The sequence below is a fragment of the Cyphomyrmex costatus genome, unplaced genomic scaffold (assembly GCF_001594065.2).
Source record: "Cyphomyrmex costatus isolate MS0001 unplaced genomic scaffold, Ccosl1.0 scaffold75, whole genome shotgun sequence".
NCBI classification, from domain to species: Eukaryota; Metazoa; Arthropoda; class Insecta; order Hymenoptera; family Formicidae; genus Cyphomyrmex; species Cyphomyrmex costatus.
Genome location: NW_017280322.1, coordinates 1,036,733 through 1,049,240, shown reverse-complemented (window position 1 = coordinate 1,049,240; position 12,508 = coordinate 1,036,733). Strand labels below are relative to the sequence as shown.

Genomic DNA, 12,508 nt, shown 5'->3' with positions numbered 1-12,508 from the left:
ATATAATATAATATTATATTATACCAATACGCGCGTATATAATAATAATATTATATTATAACGCATTTTTATTTTTATAGGCACTTTAAAATGTTTTTAAGTACATTTTAGCATTTAATTAGACGTACTTTGTTATTCCTATATAAACTTATGTTCCCATAACTTCAACGTATTATATCTCACACGAATATACATATCATACTTTTAAAATGTGTTATTTATTATTAAATATATGTACGTATTAACATATATAACATATATATTTTGTTTTTTAAAAATATATAAAAACAAATCTAAATTAAACTCTCGAGAATGTCAAATAAATAAAAATAAATTACGGGCTAATGAGATTTTTTAATTTATCTTAATTTTTAATTTATCATATTGTTTTATCCAAGGTGTCGTTCTATCCTGTGTTAAAAAATATTTGTGTATTATTTAGTATAAATATGTTGTTGCTTTACGCAGAATTTCCGCGCACATGTTTATTATTATTGCGTTACATCATGTTCTTGACATTCGCATGTCATTAGACTGCTGTCCGTGGACATGCTAATACCTATACAATGATATTTGCGACCATTCGACTAATTAACTTATATTCGTAATTATTTTTGCTCCATGGCTGTGCGGGTAAGTTCTTTTTTCATCTTCTCATCTTTTTTCAACTTTTAAGTCAATTATACTAATATCAATGTGTACATATAGATATTCTTCCCATTATTTGCCGCAAGATTGATCAATTTTGGGACAAAATAATCTATAGGAGAGATGAATTTGCCACTTCCTGCTCAGCCATCGACGAAAGTTTTTGGACTACTGAAGATGGCTTGAATTGTAGCCGAAACGTCTATACAAGTATTCATATTGAAATAAAACTTTTAATTTGCACGAATTTTATCGCAAGTTTAACTCTCACTAGCCCGTAATTTAGTTTCATTTATTGAAAATATATAATTTTGTAATTATATATATCATTAATGTTTGTAATCCATTCAAGAGAAAGATAAGTTGTAAAAAGCCACGTTATGTATACCATTCCTATTTAGATTTATTATGCAATATCATCACATTTTATATAAATAATGTCTTATGTAATAAATATTTTATAACGTGAAGTTTAGACTTGATAAAACAATATTTTGACGAACGTAATCATCAAATTTTAAATTTTAATTAATTATTAACAAAGTTACGTATAAAATGTGAATGGGAACCACCTAACTTCTCCTCTAATGATAATCAATAATGTTTCAACTATTTACGTCGATAGTTAAAGGGTTAATGGATAGTCAATAAACGAGACGTCGGTCCTGGTCGACGTTATGTTATGCGATTCGAAATGTCCAGGAGGTGCTTGAAGCATCAAGGCCTCGTGCCCGGGGCGTTCGACCACCTTGATCGAAAATCATGGGCCCTCGGTAGGACCTCTCATTTGCTTCGATCATTGTCGCCTCGGGTCTTTTTTTCCTATTCGGATTTTCGAGAGTGGATCTCATTGTTCGTCGATTACGATCTTCTATAAGGAGACGATTATTCGATAAATGGATATATAGTTCGAGATCGCAAATTTAGTCATAAGCGTTTCAGTACCGATAAAGAAATCTTGTAAGCTCTTCTTATTAAACAAAGTATCTCATAATTGGAAGAGATGTCGCGTATTAATAAACTTAATCTTCTTATTCTGAAGCAAAATGCTTACATTTCATGTAGAGAAATAATCTGTAAATCTCTGAGAAAGCAATATATTGCCTTGTACATGCTTAATATTCATTCCATTGTTTTGATAAATCTTTGTAAATCAAAGTATTAAATAAGTTAATAACCTTAAATTGAATTGAAACTTTAAGTCTTTTAACGTATACGTAAATATATATCACACTTGTCAAAAAATATTTTGCAATCGAATGACAGCGCTTTCCGGTTGCAATATGAAAAGATTGACTGGGCGAACGATTGTAATCTCATAGACATATATGTGCTCATACATATATGTGCAAATACGTGTTTCACTTTTTTTTCAGATTTTTTATGAGTGACAGTTTAAGAGAAAGGTGGTCCCCAAGAATATGAATATAAGAACTATTTTTCTATATTTCTATAAGATATTTTTAATTCTATAAAAAAAGAACGTTAACACAAAAATGCAGCAGAATTATATTTATTTTATAAACATGTATCACTCTATAATTATATGTATTCAATAGTAAGTATTTATCTCTCTTGAACCTATTTATATAAGCCAAAAACATTAGAATTTAATTTTATAATGAAACTCTAAATAATAAATCTATCTATTTCCTATTATTTTTAAAATCTACAAAATTCATATTATATTTGCTTATATGTAGATTCATAATTATAACTATTTCATTACATAAATATTACTTTGTTATCTAAATACAGGTAAATCATGGTCAAAAAAAGGGACAATTGAAAAAATCTGTAAATGCTTTTTAAAAGAACCATAATTACTTGACAAGCCGATATTCGCAGATGATGTAACGTCGACGTTTCATGTTTAGTGCCACGCGAACCTTCTTTTTCTTCACAAAAGAAAGTGAGGCAGCAAGCCAATAATTACAATAATTGCAATTCTTCATGGCCGCTTTAAGAAAGTGCCGGATTACGAGGACAATCTACTATCTCGTTATATGTGCTAATTTACTAAAGAATTTAGTAGATTAGATACTTTAAAGTCATGTATGATGTTCGGAAATAGAAGTTTATATTATTAATGATATGATAAACATCTTTGTGACAAAACAAAATAAAATATTTTATTAGTTTTTCTTTTACTTTTAGATTTATAAAAACTTTTTTTTTCATATCCACGTAGGGAATAATCTAGATATGTATATTACTGGACGTGTGTGTGTGACAGGGTTAAATTGCTTGATCATTTTTTAAATATATTGTTGTCTCTTTATATCTTCAGCTTTCTGATTTTATGATTTCTGCATTTAATAATAATTGCTTTCTCATGAGATACGACACTTTTTACCGAATTTCACGATTCCCTTCCAAAAAATGACGTCTCACTTACATGAACTTTATATAAAATGCATATGAAGCTGTTTCGAAACGTTTAAAAAAACCGTCATAAAATTAATCCGCATCATAAAAACTCTGAATATACTTCTCGTATTTCATGAATAAAAGCGGCAATCCTGTTTTTATTAAAGAAAACCATGACAATTTTAACCGACACTTTTATGTATTTTATAATGTCATTTTAGTTATATTTACAAAACTCACTTTTATTTACGGAAACTCAGAATTTTATAAATGTTTTTTATAAATGCAAATTCATATTTTTTATCAAAACTATCTATTTTCAACGTCTAACAATAGTTGAACAGAATATTTAAACTAAATCAAAATATAGTTAAATATAATTAAATGAAAGTTGCAATATAATTTAATTAAATTACTATTTTATTACACAAAATACTTATTAATGTATCTCAACTTTAGTTTTCGTTGTACCTGATCATAGAAGAGTCTTCTAAAGGCCTCTTTGCTATAGCGCCCGGATCCTTCTTCCTGCAATATCTCCTTACATTCCCTCAGAATGACCGTCCTCCTTTTTTCTAACAGACATTCTTCCTCCATGCAAATAATAGTCTCTTCCATATTATTGAATATACTTCGCGACTGCGAGGAACGAGGGTGTCACTGAAGAAACGAGACCACTTTGGCAATTCATCACGAGATCAACAAGATTCCTGGCATTTCTTGTCGTAAATTCGTTCTTGTTTGGGATACGAATAATTCAACAAGTCAGTCTTGTAGTACTTGAATGGAAGGTTATATTTATAAATTTACGCTGTTGTGTTATTTCGAAAGAAATTACACTACACTCATTAAGTACTATTAAGTTATAATTAGTATCACAAAGAATTAATTTTTCTCGTTTGCAATTAAAAAAAAATAAACAGTTTTTTTCGACAAATAAATTATTTTAATGTAACTTCTTTTAATTACTTAAAAGTAATTAAGATAAGAAAATATATGAAGATAAGAAAATAAATTATTATATTAAAAAGAACATATTGTATTTAAAAAATATTGCATTCTGCCTAATATTCCTTATATAAAAAGATATAATATTTATTTTTATAATATAAATTTTGGCTCCTTTTTTAATTCTGCGCGTTTGTCTTAAAGCTCAGTATAAATAAAAAAATGTTTAGTATGTTAAAAAATTATCTCAAATATCTAAAAATTATTGACAAGCACGTTTTTTTTTTTATTTAAAGAGTATAATTCCTTTGCTTTATTTATTTTTCTTTTACAAATAAAATTTAAGAGCACAAATAATATAAGTGTAGAAGTAATATGAATACGCATCGGCTCTTTACCTTTTGCCACTACAAAATTATTGCAGTTGTTTTCATAAAATTTTCTTGATAAAAACTATTATATATATTTACATACATATATATCAAATAAAGAAAAAGTAATTAGCAACTTTTTTCCTGTTTTTTATGCGCAAACAAAGATTTAATGACAGCTCGTAATTAATTTTCGTGTAAACAGTCTTATCTCTCGGCACTTAAGAATGTGAGCCCGGTTCAACGTACGTACGAAAATTCACTTTATCGCCGCGTATCAATAAGCGAGATCACCATGTTAACGCGCCTCGACGTTACTGAGAGAAGTATTGAATGAAAATCATCCTCGGGGCATCAACAGTGTTCGCGTGGATGTCGCCGGCTGGCTGGAAATGTTGATACCAGTAAACGTTCGTATTGGATTATAGGACGACACAGTGAGGGAAAAAGAAAGAAAGACAGAGAGAGGAAGAGAGACAGAGATCAGTTTTGCTGGCAATTCAGATCGTGTGGGGATAGAAGAGACGGACAACCTTTCACTTTTTGACAAGCTCTGGGTTCCTTTTCCTCCTCTGTCATGGCTCTACTCGTTTTTCTACTTTTTGTATAAAAGTGGATATGTTAAAATCTGAAAACTACTTGTAATAATTTGCAATTACCAATGTCAGAATCAGATAATATATGAGTACGGTAATTGGAAAAATATTTGCTGTAATCTATCATTAAAAAAATCTTTTGCGTAAATACTCTTCTATAGGTATACAAAGTATCGTCACATAAATTGCGTTTTATAAGTGATGATCGTCACATGTAGTGACATCTGTTGAATAATGATGTACGTTGACTTTTGAGAATTGTCACTTTTTTTAGACAAATATAATATTTTACAAAACGTATAATGACATTAAAAAAATGTTTATTTTATTAATGTATGTGTCAAAGTTGAATTATAAAATTGTTTTGTAATACATGTCCAATTCTAGGAAATACCAACTTATTGTAAAAATTTTTTATTTGAAATGCGAAAGAAGTTACGAAATCGATTTGATGCATTTAATATAGTCAGAGTTTTAAATTTTATTACAATAAATTTGTGTATCTTAATTGCGAAATTTTACATGTGCTTAAATATTTAAAGATCTTCGTTAATAATAATAATTTTTTAAATACCGATGCTATCTTTATGGATTAAACAGAGAAACTGCCTATTGGATTTTCCGTTAATTAAATTATTATTTGTTTACTCTAAATAACAAGCATTATACTAAATACTGTATGTTCATTTTCGTTAGAATCGCAACTTCAACCACATTCGATCCATAAAGGTCGGCCGGAGATGCGCTTGCGCTTTCCGGAGAGCACCTGCGCTTTGGAAGTCGTGCACGAGCAGAGTCTTCGACGCGTTTGTTTGCTTCCTAGTCTCTCGGACAGGATCAACAACGAGCTATGAAAGTGTCCTGAAAACCGATATTCTTCTGGGATGAGCTTCCCATCTTTGAAGCCAATTAGACATACATTAGTTTCTGGAAGAAGAACTCCATGAAAGCCTGAATTTAATGGATAAGGTTTGGTTAAAGTAATTTTGTATTGACAGTGTAATAATTTTTTAAGGTGATAAAGTACTTGTTCCATTATTTTAAACATAATAAATTTTATATCACTATTGAAATAGTATAAAAATAATGTTAAACAAATATGAATTTGAAATTAAAATTAAATAATATTTAATAAATATTATTTAAAATTTTTAAAAAATTGTTATTAATATTTATTTTTAAAAATATTTTTTTTTTCTAAATTTATATAATAAATAAACATTATTAATAAAATATTTGGAAACTTAAATAGTCCGAAAATTATTATAAACTACATTGTGAACTGAAACATACACATATTATAACAAAATTTAACTTTTATTTTACACGTTTTTGTAGATGATGTTTAACGTGATTCAATTGACGATAATATTATTATTCCTGCTTTGGAGCTCCGGTATAAGATGTTACAATGTTCCTTGCACATTCAACTCAATGTGCATGTGTTGGGTCCAGGATGACGATGACGATTTTACAAAGATGGATATCAGCTGTATGGGAGTTCCATTCGCACGATTTCCTGGTAAAAGTATACTAAAGATTCAGTATTATTGATTAAGAACTACTTATTAATTATAAAGATTTTCTTTGATTATTTTATTATCATATAACGCTAAGCATTGTGTTTTTATTTGAATTAATTTATCATTATTTGCATCATATTATTTTATATAAAAAGAAATATCGGTTTAGAAATATTTATTTCACGGTACAGCAATGGTGCGACTACATGTATATGTATACATGTATGTATGTGTACGTATTTTTCATGTATAGTAAAAATTTCGAAATACAATTAAACAAGTTGAACAAAATTTATATACTAAACGTTTTAGACGTATCGGTGAGTTATGTGGCACAACTAGATATCGCTGGATCCGGTATACAAGTATTGGACAATGATGCACTTGCGAGTTCTGCAGGTGTCGAAGCTCTGGGACTAATGAGCAATCGATTATCCAGCATAGGTGATAAGTCTCTGCTGTAAGTATATTTTTAATTTTTTTTTCTTCGTGCTTAATAGAAGTTTACATCTTTTACGTTTAATTAAACAAAGTTTATATCTTTTTATAAATTGATTGTGAAATAATTGCGTGTTTTGACACAGACTAATTTGTGTTTCAAGTCTTTTAATAACATATGAACATACATATCCAATTTATTCATACAATTATCTTCAACTAAACTTTGGAACACGATGATTGAGAAATTGTATCTTTAATGTCCCTTTTTGTAAGAGGTGTTACGGACAGTCTACGTTCTTTGGATTTAAGCTACAATTCCCTTGAGGATGTGCCTTTCAAGGTTTTCCGCGATCTAAGAAAATTAAATTGGCTTAACATGCACAGGTATGTGACTTAAATTTTTTAACTTATTAAAAATCAAATAATTGCTCTAATTATAAAAAAATTAAGTGTTTTAATCATAAAATTTATTAATTATTAGTAATCATTTAACGTCATTGGATGGCGATTGGGGTCATACTAAAGAAACTCTAACAAACGCATTTTTTGGTGATAATTCGATTACCGAAGTGCCCAGGATCTTTACGAATTTCGCCAATCTGGTATGGTTAAATTTAGACAGCAATAACATTGAGGAACTCTTCAAAAATAGTTTGCCACCAAACATGCACACTTTGAGCATTAATAATAACCTCTTGAAAGAATTCCCACAATCTTTAGGAGGTCTTAAAGAACTAACTTGGCTCTATATGAGAGGAAATGATCTTAAATATCTGGAACTACCAGATTTTCGCAGTTCCAATTTGGAGCTCATAGATGTTAGCGAGAATTCCATTGAATGGATGAAGACACCTAATCTGAGCAATCACACCGTAAAAGTCAGAGACTTCAATTTAGCTGGAAATAAATTAGTCTCGTTACCACGCAGAATGTTTGATCGTCTTGAAACCAGAAGAATTCATCTATCGTCAAATAGTATCAGAAACGTTGACAAAGAAGCATTTCGCGGTTTAGAAAATAGTCTCGAATATTTAAATTTAGAAAATAATAACTTGCCAGCAGTACCAAGTGCTGTTAGCCAGATGAAGATGTTATCATATCTTTATTTAGCTAATAATGAGATTAAAAATATTTCCGGCGAGGTCTTTCAAGAATTTGCAGAACATTTAAAGGCTCTCTCTCTTGCAACGAACAGTCTAGATGCAGTACCTGTAGCTGCCTTGTCCAGGTACTTTTAACGCTATTACATGAGATAAGTTATTTGCTTTCGAATTTTAATAATGCCGAGAGAATTAATTTTTTATAACAATTAATTTTCAAGTTACATTACAATTATTTAATATAAAACATATTTAATATAAATGACATTGCCTCGGTAGTCTAAAGGTTTAGGACGCTCGCACAAAATGTCAAAGATCCGACTTCCGGGTGAGGTAATATTTTTCGCAGTGAAAAATTAATTATTTATAGTTTTTAATAGATTATTAACATTAATAGGATCGATATAAGAGATGCGTAAACAGCATCAATAATTATTAAATTGTTAGTCAATTTAACTTGTAATATTATTGCGATAATTTATTAGTGTTGCGTTTCAAGCCTGAAAAAATTTGGCGCGCAATCGAAGAATTACATTCGTATCTAGATCTAGTATATAAATTCACAATTATTTAGAAGCACTCGTGATTCAGCTTAGGCACCGCTGTGGCATTGTTCCATTCGGTTTGAAATTTATATATGTTTTTACAACAGGTCTCTTTGACACTTATAATTTCCAGAAATGTATTAAAAAAATGTAAAATTATATTTTAATAAAAGATGTAGTAAATTCTATACAAATATATTTTAATTTAATTTAATTTAATAAAATTAATTAATTTTTAATCTAAATTATAAAATAAAAAAACCAAAATATAAAATACAAATAAAAATTAATCTATTTCTATTATTATCAAAAAAACCTATTCATTATATGTATATAAATTATATGTATATTGTATAAAAAGCAAAAGCAGGTAACTACCTGTATTTCTATATTATAATATTATCGCATGTGTATAGAATTTTGCATTATATAAACAGACCGTAAAGGTCAAAATAAATCACATGGCATGGAGTACGAGTTAATGATATGAGATCTTAGTAATAATAACGGAAAGAAAGTTTGATGCAACATATCTGACGATCAATTTTCGAAACAGATGCCAGAGGCTATTGCACTTGAATCTCGGTTACAACAAGATCTCCCACGTCGAGCCGGGTGATTTCGAGTGGGCCGAGGACCTTGAGATCTTATTACTCAGGAACAATATCCTGACGAAACTCAAAGCTGAGACTTTCAAAGGAGCCGGTACGTTGCCTATAATTTCGGTTGTGAAAGTATATTGTCGGAAATAATCGCTATATGTCATGAGGAATTAATGATACAAATAATATTGGCAAATAATTATAATTATATGTATGCGAATTTATTTTTAATAGAGCTTTCTCTTAGGTAAACTAAAAGAGCTCAGCCTGTCCTTCAATCACTTGACGGAACTCGATGATGACTGTTTTGTTGGTCTTGAGGAGAGTCTGGACATTCTCGAGTTGAGTTTCGCCTTCGCTACAGATATTTTTCCTCAGCGCGCACTTAGGCCACTCTCAAATCTCCGGTGGCTAGTTTTAGACAACAATAACTTCCAGACAATCGAGGCAACAGCTTTTTACTCCTTCCAACAACTGCGTTACATTAACATGGAATCAAACAGATTGCATTACTTGCCCGAAAGAATATTTCTCTCAAGCGTGCATCCAGAATTAAGAGACGTCAAACTGGGATACAATTTCCTGGAGGCAATACCGGAGTCAAGTTTCCATAATTTGACTGAGCTGCTGTCTCTTGACTTGACTGGCAATCGAATAAAAATCTTGGCATCTGGCTCCATCGTAGATTGCCCGAAGCTAGTGACCATATCGTTAGCTTACAATCGAATACAAAAAATGGAGAGAAACGCATTGTATGGTTTGTCGAGTTTGCGTTTTCTCCATTTGGAATTCAATAAGCTGACCATGCTGGATTTGGGTGCTATTTCAGAGATCGGTGGTCCCGATTTTGCCCTAAATGTTTCCTATAATGCGATCACGTTCGTTGATTCGGGATCTACAATGAATAATCTCACCAGATTGGATCTTGGATACAATAATATTAGTCATTTATCAGCGGATACATTTTACGGAACGCCCGATTTGAAAAACTTATATCTGCAAAACAATTATCTTGCCACAATCGATCCTGGTGAGAAAATATAATTGTTCTTATATTTAAATGAACCTGCATTCCAAATTACAGAATACAAATTATTATAGAATAATTTCTTTGATTTTCAAAATATTTTCAAGCAACTATAATTTATATTGTGTTTCAGGAACATTTTCATTTCCCCACTTAGAAACTCTGGACTTAAGTAACAACAGGATAGATACATTGCGCAAACAATCTTTTCACGGTTTGGAGTCCCTTCAATGGCTGAATCTTGGCGGAAACGAAATAACACAGTTATCGACAGAGCAGTTCAGAAATCTAAAAAAGCTGAGGATTTTGATTCTTTCAAACAATAAGATTCGTTCGTTACCGAAAGATGTTTTTGAGGGTACTAGATTAGAAATTCTTGATCTCAGTCACAACAAATTTACCGTCGTGCCCTCATCGTCATTCTTAGAAGTCGGTTATACTCTGAGGGACCTCAATATGGCGGAGAATTTCCTGGATCACCTTGACTCGACTGCATTCCCAACTTCTCAGCTGGTATCTCTGAATCTGGCGCAAAATCGTTTGACTATTCTTCCAGACAATTCATTCGTTTCCCTGGGAAAATTACTGAGTCTGAACATATCTCAAAATTTTCTCCAAGCAAACTTTAAAGAGCTGTTTCATTATTTACCAGATTTGAGACATCTCTATCTGGCTAATTGCGGTCTTAGAAGCATACCATTACTGCCACTGACAAACTTAAATAATTTGGATTTGTCTTTTAACAACATTGACGAGACTACTGACAAGCAATTTCAATATCTAGAAGGTTTGAAGATTCTTTTACTGGTTAATAACTCATTAACATTAATGCCCGGTGTCAGATTGAGCCTCTTGAGAGAACTTGATGTTTCTGGCAATCCTATCGAGGTTAGTTAAAATTAGCTAGTAATTAAGAAAAGCGTTTTCTCCTATTTCAAATCTTTCTTAATAATGTGTTTAATGATTTTCCAGGAATTGACGAAAGAGAGCTTCTTGGGCTACCCGAGATTAGAAAAATTAAATTTAAAAAATTTAAATCGGACCAGATCAGTGGACAAAGATTGTCTGCAACCTCTGAAATATTTAAAACATTTGCGAATTCAAACGTGGCCGCAGGCCGACGGATTTCATTTGCGTCATTTGCTATCTGGTTTACCACTTCGAACAGTGGAGATTCAAGTAACGGAACATCTTCTGAAGCATCAAATACAAAACGTTTTTACAAAACAATTGAGAGAACTAACTATCACCGGAAATGATCTTGAATTGATCTCCTCCGAAGCGTTCTCTACTATCGAAGGCGGAGATTTGATATTGAGAATCAAAGACACGCACGTTCAACGACTACAGTCGGATATTTTTCTATCGTTGACGAAAAGATTGTCGCAGCTTACTTTGGACTTAAGGAACAATCATATCAACGAATTAAGTCCATCGATCATTTACGGGAATCTTTCCTGGGAGACTGTAGGAACTAACATGGTAGCTGGTAAGAGTTTGCGTGCGCAATATATAACAAATATAAGTATTTTAATAAAATAATAGTTAAAATTTTTATTATAATATATATCTTTTCTAATAATTACAATTCTAATATAAGTAATGAAAAATCCTCATTTGAGCCGCATCTTAGTGCTTAAATATTCATTAATATTAAATATCAGATCCGATAAGGGTTTTTTTTTAATTCTAAAGTTAATAATTAACATATCTGAAATCGTTAGAAACCACGTGCTAAAATGATCTTTCTTCAGGTGGATTGCAGGTATCAGGTAATCCACTCGAATGCGATTGCGAAATTGCATGGCTCAGTCTGTGGCTTCGCAGGTGGCTCAGAGAGTCTCGACAAATTCATACGGCATCGCAATCCGACGCGAGACAACTCAGGACCATAGCCGGCCGAGCTGTCTGCACGGAAACAACTCCGTCTTATTCCTCCGACAAGGTCTTATTGACTCTGGGTACGCCACACACCGCTTGTCAAGCATCCGCTCTCAGTTCGGGAAATTACGAACGACTGGCGACAGCCTGGTTGGCCTTCGTCAAATTCTTCATCCTCGTTTTCATCGCCAATTAACTACGAGTTTATATTGCAACATTTTTCCTTGGGCCTAGTCTTCAAAGTTCACATTGTGATCTTTTTTAATGTAAGATTTACTAATAAAAGTAGTTAAATAATTATGAAAAATGCTTCTTGTTATTTCTACGATTAATATCAAGAAACAGAAAAATTCTCTTCATAGAAGAGGAGAACGAGAGAGCGGAGAAAAAATAATTATAAAAATAAATGGTATTCCAAGAATTTATTTTTATTTACAAACGTAATTGTCATGATTT

At 31.1% G+C, this 12,508-nt stretch overlaps 2 protein-coding genes across 2 annotated transcripts in view; one reads left to right on the top strand and one right to left on the bottom strand.

The window, feature by feature from the left end:
- Window positions 1-3,636, bottom strand: part of Nox (NADPH oxidase) — a 15,305-nt gene extending 11,669 nt beyond the window's left edge. Inside the window, exon 1 of the mRNA XM_018548783.1 lies at window positions 3,490-3,636. Coding sequence (XP_018404285.1) covers window positions 3,490-3,636 — 147 coding nt within the window. The remainder of the gene's footprint in view (window positions 1-3,489) is intronic.
- A 2,205-nt stretch (window positions 3,637-5,841) lies between these two features.
- LOC108780982 (chaoptin) lies at window positions 5,842-12,345 on the top strand. Its single transcript, XM_018548835.1, has 10 exons — window positions 5,842-5,902; window positions 6,272-6,455; window positions 6,769-6,916; window positions 7,171-7,281; window positions 7,379-8,125; window positions 9,099-9,247; window positions 9,392-10,174; window positions 10,305-11,059; window positions 11,144-11,660; window positions 11,926-12,345. Exons 1-10 carry the CDS (start codon window positions 5,894-5,896, stop codon window positions 12,246-12,248), a joined length of 3,726 nt encoding a protein of 1,241 aa, XP_018404337.1. The 5' UTR covers window positions 5,842-5,893; the 3' UTR covers window positions 12,249-12,345.
- The last annotated feature ends 163 nt before the right edge of the window (window positions 12,346-12,508 follow it).